This window comes from Lissotriton helveticus, chromosome 7 (genome assembly GCF_964261635.1).
Source record: "Lissotriton helveticus chromosome 7, aLisHel1.1, whole genome shotgun sequence".
In the NCBI taxonomy this organism is placed as follows: Eukaryota; Metazoa; Chordata; class Amphibia; order Caudata; family Salamandridae; genus Lissotriton; species Lissotriton helveticus.
In genome coordinates, this window is record NC_136068.1 from 634,085,919 (window position 1) to 634,104,137 (window position 18,219).

General features: G+C 44.5%; 1 protein-coding gene across 1 annotated transcript in view; it reads right to left on the minus strand.

Annotated features, from left to right (window-relative positions):
- Nucleotides 1-281: 281 nt before the first annotated feature.
- Nucleotides 282-18,219, minus strand: part of ELOB (elongin B) — a 57,598-nt gene continuing 39,660 nt past the window's right edge. The window contains exons 2-4 of the mRNA XM_078652878.1: nt 10,353-10,487; nt 6,028-6,136; nt 282-865 (exon numbers count right to left, since the gene is read on the minus strand). Coding sequence (XP_078509004.1) covers nt 753-865; nt 6,028-6,136; nt 10,353-10,487 — 357 coding nt within the window. The 3' untranslated portion in view covers nt 282-752. The remainder of the gene's footprint in view (nt 866-6,027; nt 6,137-10,352; nt 10,488-18,219) is intronic.

Below are 18,219 nucleotides of genomic sequence, written 5' to 3' on the forward strand. Positions count from 1 at the left end.
TCACAACACTGCTCTGCAAAGTTCCCTCTAAATTACCTAAAAAAATGAAAGGTGTACATTGACACAAACTTTCATGGCTAGATAGATCAGTGACTCACTTTTCTGCTGATACCTGTAACACATAAAATTCAAAGGCTCCCTGCAACTGGTCATTATTCATAATGTATGTCAGTTTTCAAATTAACCAGAGGTCCATTTACCAAATCCATCAATTTACAATTACAAATTATCTCAAACAAACAACAAATAAATGACAGATTGCACAAAAGACAAACCAAATGTTAAATTAAAAACGTGTATTTTTTCTCAAACTTAACTTAAGAGTACAGAGTTGTCAGGGTTGCAGGGAGGACACACAACTGCGGCCCTTTCATTAAAGAGAAAAAAGGGAAAGAAAGAAAAAGAAACAGGACAAACCTTTATTGAGCAAAAAAGAAAAGAAAAATACTTTCAAAAACAAAAAAGAACCTTTGTCAAATAGTAGCTTTTTCTACAGAGACGCCGTCACCGTTTTTGAGTCCAACACACGCGTCTAATAAACGTGCATCTTTAATGAGCCTTGGTATACGCACTCCCATGCTCCCTCGGCCACTACATAGGGTGAAAGGTGTTGGGTGGAGTCCACTTCAGCGCAATGGTGGGTAGATAAGGTAGAGGGAGAAGGGTGATGGGGTACAGGAAAGAAGGGAACAGATGTGAGAGTGGGAGGAACTGTGTGGAGGACGGATCTCTCCCCTCCGTCGGATGCCCCCTCACTGCACAGCTTGCTCATTGGCGCTGCTGCTGGAGTCCTGGGGTTTCATGACATCGGGCAGTTCTGGTGGGCTGGAGAAGGTGTCTATGCGTAGCGGCTCAAAGGAATCATCTGAGAGAAGACAAGAAATAAGTTAACCATTGGAAATGAGGCACACACCCTTTTCCAGCCATCAAACATTTTGGTATTCCCACAATAACTAAAACAGACTTCATACGGAGACAACTACCACCAATTGGTTTAACATTTCATGTGCCCAGCCTAGTAAAACATCTCAAGAAGTACCTGCAACATGCCAGAAAACAAAAATTCTACTGCAGTCACAGAAGACATAAGCACAGCTATCATCACTAATGCTAATGAGTAAGCTATGACCCAAAAACAGTCACACAATGGGCACCAACCCTACCTACATACAAGCTTAGAACAGTGGTATTTTTTTAAGGTAATAAACACTCAATATATCTCACTGTTGATCCCAACTAGGAAAGATACCACCAATCAAGACATTTACAGACCATTCCTATTGACAAGAGCATTATATGACCTCACAGACGACAACTAAGACGTTTACATACTCACCACTAACAACCGTAATTGGCACTGCCCCTACCCCCACCACCACCACCTCAGCCAATAATATTACGAGGTCTCATTAACACCAACCAGGAAAGGTGCCTTACAGATCTCACTGACAGCAAAATAAAGCAACAAGAACCTGAAAGGATTTCACCAACACCAAGGTAAAGACATTACACAATATTACTACTAAGATAAAAAACATTAAGGCACCAGATCAACTGCACAGAATTCAGGCTCAACAATGCCTAAACATTAATTTTCGTGTTAGGAATCATCTTTAATTCAAGAAATTATAACAATCTTACCATCAACACCAACTTGGAAAGGCATCACACCAAAGAACCTCACCGAACCTCCCACTGACCAACGTATGAAGAAAGCACAGCAGATACATACAGGCATGTGCTACCTAATTATCTCTAAACGGTAACATTGTTTAAAAAAATTGACTTATGCAGCTAAGAGGGCGAGTAAGCAGTTAATCTGCCCATCATTCCTGAAGATTTGTGGTCGACCCCCTTCGTCCCGCACTCAGTCTCACTTTTTTCGCTATCGCAAAAGAAATGCTTAGACCCTCACCTACACGTGGTGGGATCTTGGTGTGTGTTGGAAATGGAAATCCTAGATTTTAGAAATAGGACATACATCTGTGCTTAAGGTGTATAACTGCTCTTTATAATCCCACTTCAAGAGGTTGACTCTCGTGCCTGAATTGTTTGGGGGAATATGAAGGCGTAGGGTCAAGTTAACTCAAATTGAGCTCTTTTGCACGATATTTGCTCTTTATAACCAGGTTAAAGGGATCCTCATTTGCACCAACAAGCAGCACTTTACGGTTTGGAACCAGGGGGCTCACATAAAGGTAAACTTGCCCTAGTAACGCACAGGGAAAGCACATAAAGAATCAATCGGGCCTGGGGAAACAATAAACCCAGACTGTAGGATCTATCAGTCGTAGCTTTTACTTTCTGTTAACGGTGTCAACATGTTTCATCTCAAACTCTAGTTTGTTAGAAATGGTTTTAATAACAGACCAAATAATGGGAATTTTTAAACTGATGTCTTGTTTAAATTCATTTTCATGTAGGAGATCTGGCTCTTTTGAACTGTAATGCAATGGTTTTTATTAACCATGCAAATAAAATTAACTCAACTAAAGGTTCTGTGTGGTCTTCTCCAATGGTGGAAATCGATACCACTGAAAAGCCTGCATCAGAACTAATGCATTTGTAATTCAAACTTGAAAAAAAGTGTGGTGTCACTTGGAGTTTTAAGATTTTATTTTTGCCCGGGTGCATTTGTTCACCTGCATACAACAGAAAAAAAGAACGATACTGGTACAATATTAAACCATTTAACAGATTATCTATAGTGCGTCAATTAACCCTTTTGTTCACAAGAAGAGTACTACAGAAGCTTTCAAAGCCTCAGAAAAGTGAAGCAGACAAACTCACAGAAACCGGCAACAGGGGAAATGTGCTCAGGTGCTGGGTGCTCAAACTACTGCAACATTCCCTGGTATCTCCAGCCCGAATGGACAAACGACCATACACCACTTAGCCCTATTACTGAACCTTCCAGTTTTTGGGAACCCACTTTTAGCGCTGCAATCTATCTATTTGGGCTACAACATGAGGAGCATAAGACAGACGATATTTTAACATTTACCTACAATGGTAGTGTAACCAAACATTCTGAGAGGACACTTATGATTTGGGTCGATCAGATTTAAGTGTGACAACTGAAACCACAATCAAGTGCTGCCATTGTCATGATGAAAAGCTGTGAGAACTGTTCCTCAGGGTGTCTTGATTTATTTAAAAAAAAACGTGTTGTTTTAGGACACAAAACCTCTTCCTTCATAAAAACTAAAGCTTGGGACACCGAAAAAAGTATAGTGATATACAAGGTTTTGGTTTTATGGTATTTTTATTTTTTTTAACATATCCGTCTGTATTTATCCATATTTATTTTTTACCCTTCTTATTGGCATTTATCCATATTTATTTTCTGTTTTGAGAATATAGTCCCAAAATTGTATATTTCTGCATTTAACTGATAAACATAAACTCATACTTTGCTGCCTGTCATGTTGGCAAATTAAGCAGCCAAATTTGGCAAAACGCTACACCTACAGGTAAACATGAGCATTATAATACAAATGTGTTACCATACACCCGCATTTAGGGAAATCTCAACCTATTTTTAACTCCCAATGCAGCCTAACTGCTCAGCTGTTGTCCTAGAAATCACGAAAAACAGCATGGAGAGTCATCCATAAGAAGCACAATTTTCTGTATTTTTCTGCTATTAAAAATAAAATCAGACAGGAAACAATGTTTTCTGTCTGTAATTATCTGTAAAAATCAGTAAAAACGGAAAACCGGGAGCCTTATATATAAACAATAAACAGAATGTTGCACCTAAGGTACCAGAGTTGTGGGGGAGCAGAAAGTGTCAAACAAAGCCAGGGATGGCTTTTGGGTATCTATTCCGAAGTAGAAAAGATCAAGACGAGTTGAATCAAGATTGACAAGGGAAGAAAACCTAATCAGAGCTCTCAAATGGCGAAAATAGGGGCTGAGGGAGGCCCGAGATGTTGGTGTTCGAACTACTGACTGGGAGAGGCGGGGGAGGGTAGAAAGGGGACAACAAACTGCCATGACGTGGTGTGTGGGATGACTTACATGGATAGGAGACCAGGATGGGAAAATTCTAGGGTTTATTAAGCGGATGGTGGTGGATTGCAAAACGTTGAAATAATTGGTAAATCGGGGAACTAAGAGGGGCTTATGAGCATACAAAACAAGGGATTTAAAGGAAAAGCCAAGCAAGAAGAGGGTTTAAATTTGTAGTGTAGAGAATCAGAAGGAAAAAAAAGAGCAATACATTTAGGGGCACGGGGCAACAAACCTTAGGGATGCAGCACCTGAGGCAGAAGTTCAGAAAGTGACAAAAAGAGAATGGATTGAGCGGGGCTGGGGGGAGAAAGAGGGGAGGGTGCACTTTTTCAGGGTTTCCAGACGAGAGAGATGGAGGTTTGAAACAAAAATTAAAAACAAGAGGGTGCCAATGCTTCAAGAGGGTCGGGTTCAAGGTGTAATGAAGAACGGTTATATAAAAGGCTCAGGAGGATAAAAATAAAATAGGACAGATTGTGTAGAAGATCACTGATGATCCCTGGGATCAGGGTTTGGAACGAATGGGAGATGGCTGGAGAGGCAGTACACCTCATAAAACCATCATATTTAGACAACTTTAAGAAGAAAAAAACTTGAGGACCACACAGATCCTGTGGTGCAGGGAGGAACAGAGGCATGGGTGATCATGGAAGAAAAGTGCCAGACAAGTGCATTAACCCAGGGTGGGTGCTCAGAGGATGCAAAACAGAGTGCGAGCCTTCAGATGAATTGGGAGGGATTCAATACAGAGAATGGCCTGGATGTGCACACTCAGAGGAACAAATTAGGCCAAGGAACAGAGATGAGGGCAAACCGTGAGCATGCACTAAATGGTGAGAACCTATGGTGGGAAAAAGTCATTCAGCCATTGGAGGTAGAACACAAGGGCTTACACAAGGGTGGACTGAGCTGGAGCAGAATTTAACATATGGGAGGAGGGATAAGAGGGTTGGGATGCCTCCCAACAGAGGGTCCTAAGGCAGAAGAGAACAGCACAGATGTGCAGCATGAGCGCTCACAAAATAGGAAGTGATGAGCCCATCAAAGAGGAATAGAGGAGAGAGGACAATGCAAAGAGGTTTATAAGACAGCACAGCAAGGTAGAAAAATAGGCACCCTTAGAAGCAATTGAGCTTAAAGTCCAAAGTTCTCTAAAACTTGGATGAATGAACTGATAAAGCAGCAACTGTAGCATTTCTTTAAAAAATAAGAAAACATTAAACCATTGTGGCCCACTCCCAACTAAGGCACTAATGAGCACACAATTTCGAACACATGATTTCAAAACTATGCTGCGATGAAAAGAATCCAGAGAAGACTACAGTGCTTCCTGGGGTCTATCCTAGTGCTGGAGTATTTTAGAGGCTTGCAATGAAGGCAAAGGAGCTCGTTTGGAACTTGCAATGTTAAGAAAACACTCTTCAGGTATAAAAACACAAGCTTCAAAATTGTTGGGCTTTGGACTGGATTCTCTGGCTCGGAGGTGAGATCATACAGCGGACGTCTACTTAGGCACAAGGCCGTCACATCTCATGAAAATTCTAGACGGACTCTGAATTCGAGAACCTTAACGAGATACTCTAACCCTTCCATTAAAACACTTTATCCCATACGTTCATTGGTGTCTTTCCATCCCACAAACCAGTGTTCACTACCCTCTCCCAATCTCGTAAATGGGGCCACAAATATTATTTTTAGGCGATCCCAAGAGAATAGGCAGCTTTTACCGGATTTCTCAAAGATCAGAAAACATTGGTGGAGCAGGTTAGAAACGGTCATGCGAAGCTCAAAGGTTAACATGAAAACTCTTTCAGATCCCACAGAACCTGTATCAAGGCCAATCAGTTTAGTGTACACTTCAATGGGAATGAACATATTGACATACTTTAGGACATACTGAGTGCAGGAGTATGCCTGGTCCACTGCAGGGGTGCCAGGCCCATACAAGACTGGGGCAGCAGATCTAGACCAGGGAAGGCCTGAAGTAGACAGGGTGCCAGACCTACTTACCTGAGGCTCTGAAGGCAAGCCCAACGGTAGCCGGGGCCTGTGGCCGGGCAGTCTGGCTGGTGAAGCCACAGTCTCCCAGTGTTTTGCTGTCATCCAGGAGCTGGTCATCCTATTGGAGAAAACAGCCAGGAAGAAGAGAAGACCTTGAGTGATGCATCTTCCACATCCACTGTAACAGTAACCCCCACTGTCCAACATGTATGGCCAACAAAGCCCTTCACCCAACAAGTCTTGCCTCTCAACCCCACATTTACCCAATACCCACTCCCATAGACAAATTCCCAACACTAAAATTCTCCAAAACACCACGAAAACTCACTGCCACCTCAAACCACACATCATTTAAGCAAAAGCAGCAACATGCTTGACCTTCAGTTCCAGTGACTCTTTGCTGAGGAGCCCCTACTTTCAGCATTTCTAGTTTCTGAGCACGTGGTCTCGAATGCTGCTCTCTTGAAGGCACCTGAACCAGTGAGCAATTTTGAGTTGTGTTTCTGCTCTGGGAACTGTTCAATGACATGGGCTACAATCATTAGTGTAGTCTATTCTCAAACCTGTGCATCAAACCACATGACTCAACACCCCAACTGCCCCTAGAGAGCAACTTTTGAAGCAAACCCCTCTATTATAAATGGCCAGTCTGCATACTTTTCAACTTGATCTATTTTAAACCACCCTCCACCCGACAGTCCAACAGATAAGGAATCCCATCCCATTCTCAAACAATGGGAGTATTTTTTCATTTTACTTAGTTCATGTACTCTTTTCCAGTCCCTTGTTGAGTCTATTTTCTGTAAAGTGTCCCAGTACATTTCTGGTGTGTAAACCGGCCAAGATGTGCTTAATAAACCTGAACGAACTATGTGGTGGAAGCTCTAATCAGATTCACTGAAACATATCACTGGGGAGGGAAGCAGGGGAAGGTAAACAGATGGAAAGGCTTAGTCCCTTCTGCCAAAAAGCTTCCTACAAGGACCTTGGCTAGACTGGAAAAGGAAACTGGCAACATATTCCTACATTCCCCTTAAGAAATGTGCACTTTCGAGCAACCTGTGAGCAACATCTCTGTTTTCAAAGTAACTTTCACCTGAGTCTTACATATCTGAACACTCAAGCTAGCCTCCAAACACACATTAAATTGGTGTGCATCAACAAATAATTGTAGTGGCATTCCTTAAATTGGTGTGCACCAACAAATAATTGTAGTGGCATTCCTACTTAATTAACTTTTGAGAGATAGCTAAACCTAACAGCTACAGACAAATTTAGCATTAGTGGATCAATATCTAAAGATGGTGTCATAAACCCTGCGGTTCTTCTGTCCTGTATCCAATGCTAAATGGATACACTGCAGTAGAATGTGAAATTACTTATTTTTATTTATTTATTTATTTTGAAAGTTGTATATAGCGCGAACAAGATCTTTGCAGATATCAGAGCGCTTTACATAGAAAGGGGGAACATGAGGGAGCATAGTGAAACAGGTACGTCAGTAATGCTAATAGTACAAATACGTGGGAGCATAGAAAATCACGTAAGTCGATAATACAAGTAAAACAAATAAGCAAAGGGGTCGAACAAGTAGTACATGTCGGCGCAGTCTTAAAAGAGTCCAAAATAATAGTTCTAGTGTCTTTAGCCATGAGGATAGCTTTTACTTCTTTCTTAAACAGTGTAGTGGAGGAGATGAGCCTCGTTTCAGGAGGGAGTGAGTTCCAGATCCTGGGTGCCATTCCTGAGAAGGAGCGTTTATAAGTTTTTTCCTTCCGGAATCTTCGAGGCTTCAGCAGAAGATTGTTTGTGCCTCTGGTGTTTCTAGAGCCGCCAGAAATTGTCAGCTTCTGAGTGAGATAGCCGGGTGAACTCAGGTGGACAGCCTTGTGCGTCATGCAGGCGATTTTCAGATGTATTCTGGCTTCAAAAGGTAGCCAGTTCAGGTATTTCAAGTCCGGGGAGATATGTGAGTGTTTTTTTGACCCAGTGATGAGTCTCGCTGCAGCGTTTAGAGAAGCTCTTAGGGGTGCGGTAGTAGTTAGGGGGAGTCCGCAGAGGGCGATGCTGCCATATTCTATTCGAGGGATGACTAGTGCTTGTACTGCAGTTTGGAAGTCTTTGGCAGGGAGGAAGGGTTTAAGTTTCCTCAGGGTATTGATTTGGTAGTTCGCTCCCTTAGTTGCCTTGATGATCTTTCAGCTTCATGAGCCATATGTTAACTTCACTGTGTTACGCTGGCATTTGCAGCATAGCCACCTCTGCTCTTCGGAGATCACCTTTGCTCGTAAACAGCATACCATAATTAAATAAGTTACTTACAACTTCTATTAATTTAGCAGCTTAGTATTGCTCATAAAGACATGCTTTGTAGTCTTCTTTCACCTAAAGGCTAGAGTCAGAAAGGAAAACGATCTCCAATCTTCTTTTTTCTTGCTTCTCATCAAACTTAGATATCAATGAATAAGAACAGTTTGTGGTGGTTGGCAACAGGTAATCTACGTGCACACCAACTTACCTAAACCAGTAAAGAACACCTTAGGGCATAAACAGTAACTATCTCCTCAAATTATTGACGGAAGTGCAGTAATGGGTATTCTTCAGATGCATAAATAGACCCAATCTGCTAGATCAGCAGGCAAGAAGATATTTAATATCCACGACACCATTGAAAGCCTTATTGATCTTCTGGAAATCATAGAAATATGGTCAGCAGAGTAGTCTCCATTCCCACTTCAACATCCTTCCTTGTCCTGTAACATCAGGAAGAACCCAAAGGACACTATGGGTTCTATGAGAATTTACTCATTGTGGTGTTTCAGCCATCTCCTTAGATGATCCATACACGCTTTAACTGTATTGATCTTGCCATCAATAGCTTTGATGCCCATCTGTAGGTCTAGTAAAATCGTTTTTGTATCCGTTGGAAGCATCTGTACCATCCTCGTCCACAATGATCGCTTCCGGGTGTTCACCCCTGAACATAGTGTGCTGTTCACATGCCTGTTTCCTCTGTCTCCAAAGCCTGTCATGACTATTGCCAGAAAACCTTTGTTAGTAAAGGTATGCAAGCAGGGGACAAATCACCAATATTACCGTGCAGAACCAAACTGTCATTCAGCGAGTGTCCCAACAACTGGTGCTTGCCTGACACTTGTTAATTACTCTTCGCCAATTAGTAGCACTCCTTTCCAACATCAGGATTACCAAAAGAGCCACACCTGCAAGTTCAGCTTGAGCGAATATTCTGCTGGTGGAGTCCCCTTGTTTATTCAGCCCTCTGCATACAGAGTACAAGATGCAGTCAGTATCTGCCTGCTGCCACTCAGGAGTCGATCAGTTGGAGCTTTACATCTAGTTCTATTCATTTTAGAACTGCTGGTGCCACGGCTGCACCGCCTCCTTAGGTAGATGCCACACATAGTCCTGTTAGGTGTCCATCTCCACTGAAGCTGCACCATTTCAACCGCGGAGGGATCTGCAGAGTTCACAGTTGCAGGAGGTGAACAGTTGACAACACAGGTGTTCTTCAGGCCAGCCTCCGACTAACTCAACAGCTGCCCCTGTCGCAGCGGGGTCTTCGAGGCCTGGCTCTGCTACCCAGCCCTAGGCGCCGCAATTAACATATTCCAGCTGTCACATTTTTATCATAGCTGCTCCATCCTTTCCCATGCTCCACATGGGTTCATTTCTTTAGTGGGGGTTCAGTTTTACAGCAGGATAGCAGATCCTTGCGAGAAAAACAGACGCATAATAATGCCACTACCTTGGTAGTCAGACTGGACTCAACTTCCCCTTTCCTCCAGGTTGATCTTTAGAGATTAGAGAAAGGTTTGCTAGGACAACACTTTCCTACTATTTGCTGAATCTGGTTTTAAGAAGGCTGCTGCCGTCAGAGCTGCCCTGGGAGTCATAAACCATAACTGGGATGACCATACACATCAGAGGAATGTGTTTAACTCTGAGGACGCCACTTTGCACATCAAGAAAAACACGTTTGGTTCCTTTCTCTGAAAACAACTTGCACCAGCAATGCAGATGAGTTTCACCCCGCAGCTTATTGTTCAAAGCGAGAGATGCAAAAGTATAGTAGCGATAAAGTAAGACACCACCGTCCAGTCAAATTGCACAGAAATAGTTCACTCAAATTTCATTAACATTTCATGGCTTTCCAACATAGAATGGGGTTGGAAGATAGCCACCCACATTCCCCCCTCAAATTGTAAGGCAATACATGTTATTTTATCAGCCCAAGGCAACAGGTGTTTTTTTTAAAAGAGCTCAAGGGTAAAATACAAACACAAAATGTGGAGCCCAGCTCAGTCACAAGTCACCTTGTATAGTCGCTGTTCCTCAGGGGGCCTCTTCAGGATACCCTCCACAATCCGCTTCAGATCATAAACCGTGGTGGACTCCTTGGCATCTGTGAAGATGGTCGTCTTCTGATGGCGGATCATAAGAAAGACATCCTGTAGCAGAAAAGGAGATGGGATTGGTGATAAAGTCTTGTGCTGAATGTGCTCTGTGCTTTATAAAAATTAAAATGGCATAAGCTATGCTGTAGGAAAGCACTGCCAATGAATAACATTTGTAGCTCGAACAGAAAGTGCCTTGATTATCTAGTATGAACCACTGAAAAGTTAATTGGCCCCATTAGCCCTGAAGGAATTATTATTATTATGCTGTTTTATTACGCGCTCTATTACTACCGGAGGATCCTGGCGCGGAATGAAGAAGAGAAAAAGCGGCCTTGAAAGAGATCAGCATAAAGAAAACTAATAAGCAATCCCAAACAAGTGAGTTTTCAAAGCTTTTTCAAATGGACCAAAATTCGGGATAGATCGTAGGAACAGAGGAAGTCTGTTCCAAGCAGAGGCTGCACGGACAGCAATTGACTGTCCTCCTAACCGTGAGCGACAAAAGCGCGGGACCAACATCAGATTTTGATCAACAGAGCGCCGAGGTCTATTGGGGGAATAGCGACTGAACCTTTTCCTCAAATAAGCAGGACCCAGCCCATTAACGGCCTTAAAGGCCAGTGTCAGTATTTTAAAGATAATCCGTTGTGGCACTGGCAGCCAATGCAATTGCTGCAGATGGCCTCTTACACTCACCCGATTGCTCCTGATTAACCCGCTCTCGGATGCTCATGCAACACAAATTGTATGTTTGAAGACAAAAGAGAACAGAGCTACCAGTCAGTATACACAAATCCAGAAGGCCCAAGACAGTAGAATTATTCTTCGCTATACGCGGATGCTATGGAAAACATGTACTGACCCTCTAATTTCACAGACCTTAATTATGCACAAAAGCACATCTAGCTTCCTGAACAGACACCACACAAGTGCAGACTTTAGATCACAGTAGAGTAGAATTCCAACTGGAGTTTTCATTATTAGTTGGAGTGCTGGATAAACGTGAATAACTGGGTTTTGTGCCCGTCACTTGTTTTATATAATATTTAGATGGTTAAATAATCACACAGCCACCTATTTAGCACACATACCCAATAAATAGACAATACAGAGAATATTTTATAGCACAGATAGATATTAGATACAACCATAAAAGCTAATCCCTCCTTGATCTCCCAATAATTTAACCCCAAGAGACAACGGAATTACTGTTACGATCTGGACTGCATATAATGATCACCTAATACAAGGATTGAAAACTATAAGTAGGTTTATGATACAAACCTTATAATACCACTTTCAGGAGTAAAACAGTCATACAAAAATAATACTTCTATTTGCCCAAAAGAGGCCAACAAAATCTAACCATGTGCAAACATGCAATTAGAAACTAAGTGCAGTTGTAAATAGTGCAAAGATTTCAATAAAGTCCAGGGACCACTGAGCAAACTGGACGACCCTTGACCCTGTGACCAGGCAGGTCGCTCCCTCTGCCATCGCACAGACCCCCTGTGTGCCGCTGCTGCTCCCTGCAGACTGGTCTGTTGCATGTTTGACTGCTTCCCTGTTGATTGTTCTCCGTTTTTTGCCTCCTGTTCTACTGTGCCCTTGTTTTATTTTGTGCCCGCTGTCCCTGTCTCTCTCCCCCCTCTTGCCTTCTGTGCCACTTTTCCCGCCGCTCGCATCCCACGCGGCCCCGCCCCCTCGTTACTCATTGGCCCCCCCCCCGCTCCCGCCTCCCAGCTGCTCCTCCCTCCCTCTCCCCCTCATATGGAGGCCGCACGGTGGTGAGAGGAGCGACCCTGGGACCAGGCAGGTCGCTCCCTCTGCCACTGTGCAGACCCCGTGTGCTGCTGCTGCTGCTGCGTGTTGTCTGCCTCCCTGCAGACTGGTCTGTTGCGTATTGACTGCTTCCCTGTTGACTGTTCTCCGTTTTTTGCCTCCTGTTCTACTGTGCCCTTGTTTTACTTTGCGCCCGCTGTCCCCGTCTCTCCCCCCTGCCCCCTCTTGCCTTCTGTGCCACTTTTCCCGCCACTTGCGTCCCCGCCCCCTCGCTACTCATTGGCCGCCCCGCTCCCGCCTCCCAGCTGTTCCTTTCTCCCTCTCCCCCTCATATGGAGGCCGCGCAGCGGGCGCGCCAAAGGCAAGCCTGTCTGCGCCTGGACCGCGCCCAGCGCCAGGACCCCTGGCCCTCGACGATACCAGCCCACCCGTCTGAGCTACGACGACACCACCTTCTATGCCCTCAACACCGGCCGGACCCCCGCCTGCCACCGAGCCACCCCGAAACGTACCCACAGACCCTTCACCTGCAAATTCACCTGCCTCCGGACCTGCACCGCACCCGCCAGACCAGGCACAAGCAACAACCACCTCAAGTGTATCCTGCTCAACACCCGCTCCATCCACAGGCATGCCGTCGAACTCTGGAACCTCCTCGACACAACAGCGCCAGACATCGCCTTCCTCACAGAAACCTGGATGAACACCTCCTCAGCCCCCGACATCGCCATAGCCATCCCGGAGGGCCGCGTCAACCAAACCGGAGGAGGCATCGCCATCGTCCACAGAAACACCATCCGCATCACGACCAACTCCGACGACACCCTCACGGAGCACCTTCACTTTCAGATACACACCAACCCCAAGACCACCCTCAGAGGAACTCTCATCTACAGACCCCCGGCATCACGCACACAATTCAGCGAAGCCATCGCAGACTTCATCAGCCCGCTTGCCCTCACCTCCTCAGACTATATCCTCCTAGGGGACCTCAACTTCCACCTGGAGAACAACAATGACAACACCACCACCCTGCTGGACAACCTCGGACTCAAGCAACTGGTGAACACCCCCACCCACTACGCCGGCCACACGCTTGACCCAGTCTTCTCCTCCAGCAACCACATCTCCTTCAGCCACTGGACCGATCACAGCTGCGTCCACTTCAACTTCAGGAAAACCACGACTCACCACCACCCGCAACAGGCTCCACGAAGATGCTGGAGCAAGATCACCACCGATCAGCTCACCACTTCCCTGAGCCAAAACCCTCCCACCAACACTACAGACTCTAACGAAGCAGCCCGCAACCTCACAGAGTGGCTCACCAACTGCGCCGATGCCCTTGCACCCCTGAAGAATCCTCCCAGCAGACCCGGAAGCAAGAAAACCTTGTGGTTCACCAACGACCTCAAAGACTCCAAGAAATTCTGCCGTACCCTCGAGAAAGCCTGGCGCCACGACCAGTCAACAGAAAACATGACAGCCCTCAAGAACGCCATCCACAAACACCACCAGCTGATCCGCACCACCAAAAGGACAGCATTCAGAGAACGACTAGACAACAACACCCACAACAGCAAGGAACTCTTCAGCATCATTAAAGAGCTCTCCAACCCCAGCAACAACATCACGCCCTCGCAAGACCTGTGCGACACACTCGCCTCGTTCTTCCACCACAAGATCGCCGACATACACAACAGCTTCGGCGCCCAGACCACGCACCCAACCAACACCCCCCACCACCACCCTCTGCGCCTGGACCCCCGTCAGCACTGAAGACACCACCAGCGTGATGAACACCATCCACACCAGCTCTCCAGCAGACCCCTGTCCTCATCACATCTTTAACAAAGCTGACTCCATCATCGCACCCCAACTCCGGCACATCATTAACAACTCCTTCGCATCTGCCACCTTTCCGGAGAACTGGAAGCATGCGGAGATCAGCGCTCTCCTGAAGAAACCCACCGCGGACCCCACGGACCTCAAGAACTTCCGCCCCATCTCGCTCCTCCCTTTCCCCGCTAAAGTCATTGAGAAGACCGTCTACAAACAGCTAACCGCCTTCCTCGAGAAACGGCTCCCTGGACCTATCGCGTCCGGATTCCGAGCAAACCACAGCACCGAGACCGCCCTCATCGCAGCCACCGATGACATCAGGTCCCTGCTCGACAACGGGGAAACTGCTGCCCTCATCCTCCTGGACCTATCGGCCGCATTCGACACAGTCTGCCACCGCACCCTAACAAACCGCCTCCACCACGCCGGGATCCAAGGAAAGGCATGGGAATGGATCACCTCCTTCCTCTCCAACAGAACTCAGAGAGTCTGCCTCCCTCCCTTCTGCTCAGCGGCCACCTAGATCATCTGCGGCGTACCTCAAGGCTCCTCACTCAGCCCCACCCTCTTCAACATCTACATGAGCCCCCTCGCACCCATCGCCGCCAACACAACCTAAACATCATCTCCTACGCTGATGACACCCAGCTGATCCTCTCCCTCACCAACGACACCGCCAGAGCCAACCTCCAGGAAGGAATGAAAGACGTCGCGGAATGGATGAAGCTCAGCCGTCTGAAACTGAACTCAGACAAGACGGAAGTCCTCATCCTCAGACCATCCCCGTCCGCCTGGGACTCCTCCTGGTGGCCCCCTGCACTGGGCACCGCCCCGAAAACCACGGACCACACACGCAACCTGGGTTTCATCCTGGACTCCTCCCTCACGATGACCAAGCAAGTCAACGCCATCTCGTCGTCATGTTTCAACACCCTGCGCATGCTCCAAAAGATCTTCCGGTGGATCCCCACCGAAACCAGAAAGATGGTCACCCAGGCCCTCATCACCAGCCGACTGGACTACGGGAACGCCCTCTACGCTGGAACCACAGCCAAATTACAGAAAAGACTCCAGCGCATACAGAACGCTTCTGCACGACTCATCCTGGACATCCCCCGACACAGCCACATCTCTGCCCACCTGAGAGACCTGCACTGGCTCCCCGTCAGCAAAAGGATCACAATCAGGCTCCTCACCCACGCTCACAAGGCTCTCCACGAAATGGGCCCCAAATACCTCAACAACCGCCTCACGTTCTACACACCCCCCTCCCAGCGCCTTGAGACCCTTGCGGGTGAGTAGCGCACTCTATAAATGTGTTGATTTGATTTGACATTCTAAAAAATACAGAGACAAATCCAAGAGTGCAAGTGCATGGCCCCACATCTCTTGTAAACAACTGTTCACCCCCTTGATCAGCGGGGAAAGAAAACGCCACAACTGTTCACATTTTGCAAGGGTCATTTTAGCATGCCATTGAGCAAATGATGGACACTTAGAAGTCTTACAAAATTGTAAAATGGGTGATCTTGCAATTGAGACCGCTAATAAACGTAAACGTTTGTTCAGACCTCCCAAAAGCCTCATTATTGCCCAACAAGCCAAAAAAAAAAAAACTAGTAAGTCGTGTTTCCCTCTTTTTGATAATTGTTGAATTCATATCTGTCCTAGAACAGTTGCAAAACTGGCTAGGTAAACATAAAATAAGCCCAATCTCCTTGTACCATTGTAGGACATCTAAAACACTTATTAGAAACATTAGAAAACATTTATTCCAACATTGAGGGTATAACAAAGCGTCCATTTAGCAAAAAATTTAATTTGTTTAAATGTTGCTGCTCTAAACAGTTTAAAACCGTAAGTGGAAATATCAAATCACTCATACCGGAAATGACACACCCCGTAACTGATGTTATCTTATGTACAAATTTGGGAGTAGTTTATTCCTGAATCCTCCGGTACCAGCTGCTGACCCCTACCATATTATTTTTAAAGATTAATTTTAAAAAATCCAAATTAAAAGCTCTATAATCAAGGTTACAATCCCGCAGGAACCTGGAAATTTGTGCAACACGGAGCCAAAGAACAGAAGTGCTCTCATAGTCCTGGATAGCTAACTGTTGCAAAGTCTCCCACCTACCATTTATTATAAAACCCGATAATATTCCAAACCTGTGTCTATTCAAAAGTGTAATTACATATTCCAGGACCTTTAACCCAGACTGCTACAATCCTGTAAAGAACAAAAATCAGCAGCAATCATTATTATTGTACACCAATTTAATTTTTTCGCAAAATCATTTCTTTTACAACTTTATACCTAGTTGTTTGGGGCATTTCCGAATAAAAAATAAAACAAAAGAAGTCCTAAACTCCTAAACCATTGCCCTTAAAAATAAAATATTGGGATCACAGATGATCAGGTAGCACCAAACTTCCCTCCTCTGCTTAATTTAATGATAGTCAAATTGATAGATGAGCGCTGCTGTTTCCAAATAAACTTTCTAATTAAGCAATCAATCTTCTTAAAATAGTTCTTACTGAGCTTAATCAGGACATTAGAAATAAAAATACATCGACATTTTACTTAAGGCAACTCAACCAATAATTGACAAAGGTAGAAAATGGCATTGCTCTAACAATCTTAACAATACACAGCGAGGCACATTAATTTAACTTTAAAAGGTCTAATATTGGACCTTACAAACAGCCTAAGAAATCTAATGGGTCGAATAGGCACCCACTGACCCATAATTGCAATGGGAACATACTCCTTCAAAGCAATACAAAGCAGAATTTCTGACTTGTTATTAATCTTATAACCCCCAATTAAAACAAATTCATTAAATCTGTCCTGGGTTCTTTGAATATTAGCTTTCGTTGCATCCAGATACAAAATTATATTGTCAACAAAGAGTTTCAGCTTAGACATACCTAAAACTGGGCGGTAGAATTGAATCATCATCATTCCGTAAAGGAATAGCCATTGGCTCAATAAAAAGAGTAAAGAAAACCAGCAAGAGTGGGCACCCACGGGGCAACTGCAGAAAAATATGGATCAACCTACATTACACAAGTTAATACTGATCAAAGCTACCGCCCCTAATTACAGATTCTTCAGAATCTTTAAAAATTGGTCAAGGAAACCAAACTTCAGTATCTGAAATAGTGCTGCCCAACTTACCTGGTCAAAGGCTTTACCTGCATCGACCATAATCACAGCCGCTCTAGTTTTATTGGTCACAAAATAATTCATGGCCTGAATCAGATAGTATTAATTACCATTGCCCTGTAAGGAAGAAACTGTTCTTTTCGCCAATAATACATTTCTGGGCAGAGGAGCATATTCATTAAGATATTCATCAAAATTGAATAGTCTGCATTTAACAAATGAATTGGCCTATAACAGTTAGGATTGAGATGGTTTATCTTTATGATTTTTAAACTTAATACAATGGATTCAGTAAAGGATGTAGATATAGAACCACTGGAAATGATTTCATTAAAAAGTTTAATCAAGAAATCTTTGAAAGAGCGGGGTAATATCCTTCTAAAACCCAACTGGAATACCATCAATGCCTGCTCACTCCGCATCAGCCATGAATGTCAAGGCCTCATAAAACTCGGTTTCTAATATTTGTTTAATTAAACTATCTTGTTCGGTCGAGTGATGGGAAATCGGATTTGGATCAAGAAATTTTAAGATGGCATCTGCCGATGTCTCCGCGGGAGCCTAATAAAGAGCAGAATAATGATTCAAAAACAATTCTTTGTATAGCCTCTCTATAAGAAGTAAACTAATTAGTGACTGGATCCATCACCTCGATTATCCCAGTGGCTCTAAACCTTACAGATCATGCCAAGGCACGATCAACATGTTCGAGATTCTCATATGCTCCCTGAACACAGTTCTCTCATTTTAGCAGTAACAGGATTTTGGTTATGCTCATGCCGATTTCCTTCTCTTGTTATCTAGAATTTCCTTGAAAATTGGTCTGTGAGAATAGACTTGTTTTACTTTAAAATCAATCTGGCGACGAAAACATGCCTTTAAAGGTTTCCCAGATAATTAACATGAAGGCAGAGTTACTGTTGGGCCTGAAAAACTCTTCTATAAAAACCAGATTGCGTTTTTCCAGCTCTCATCCAATAGAAGAGT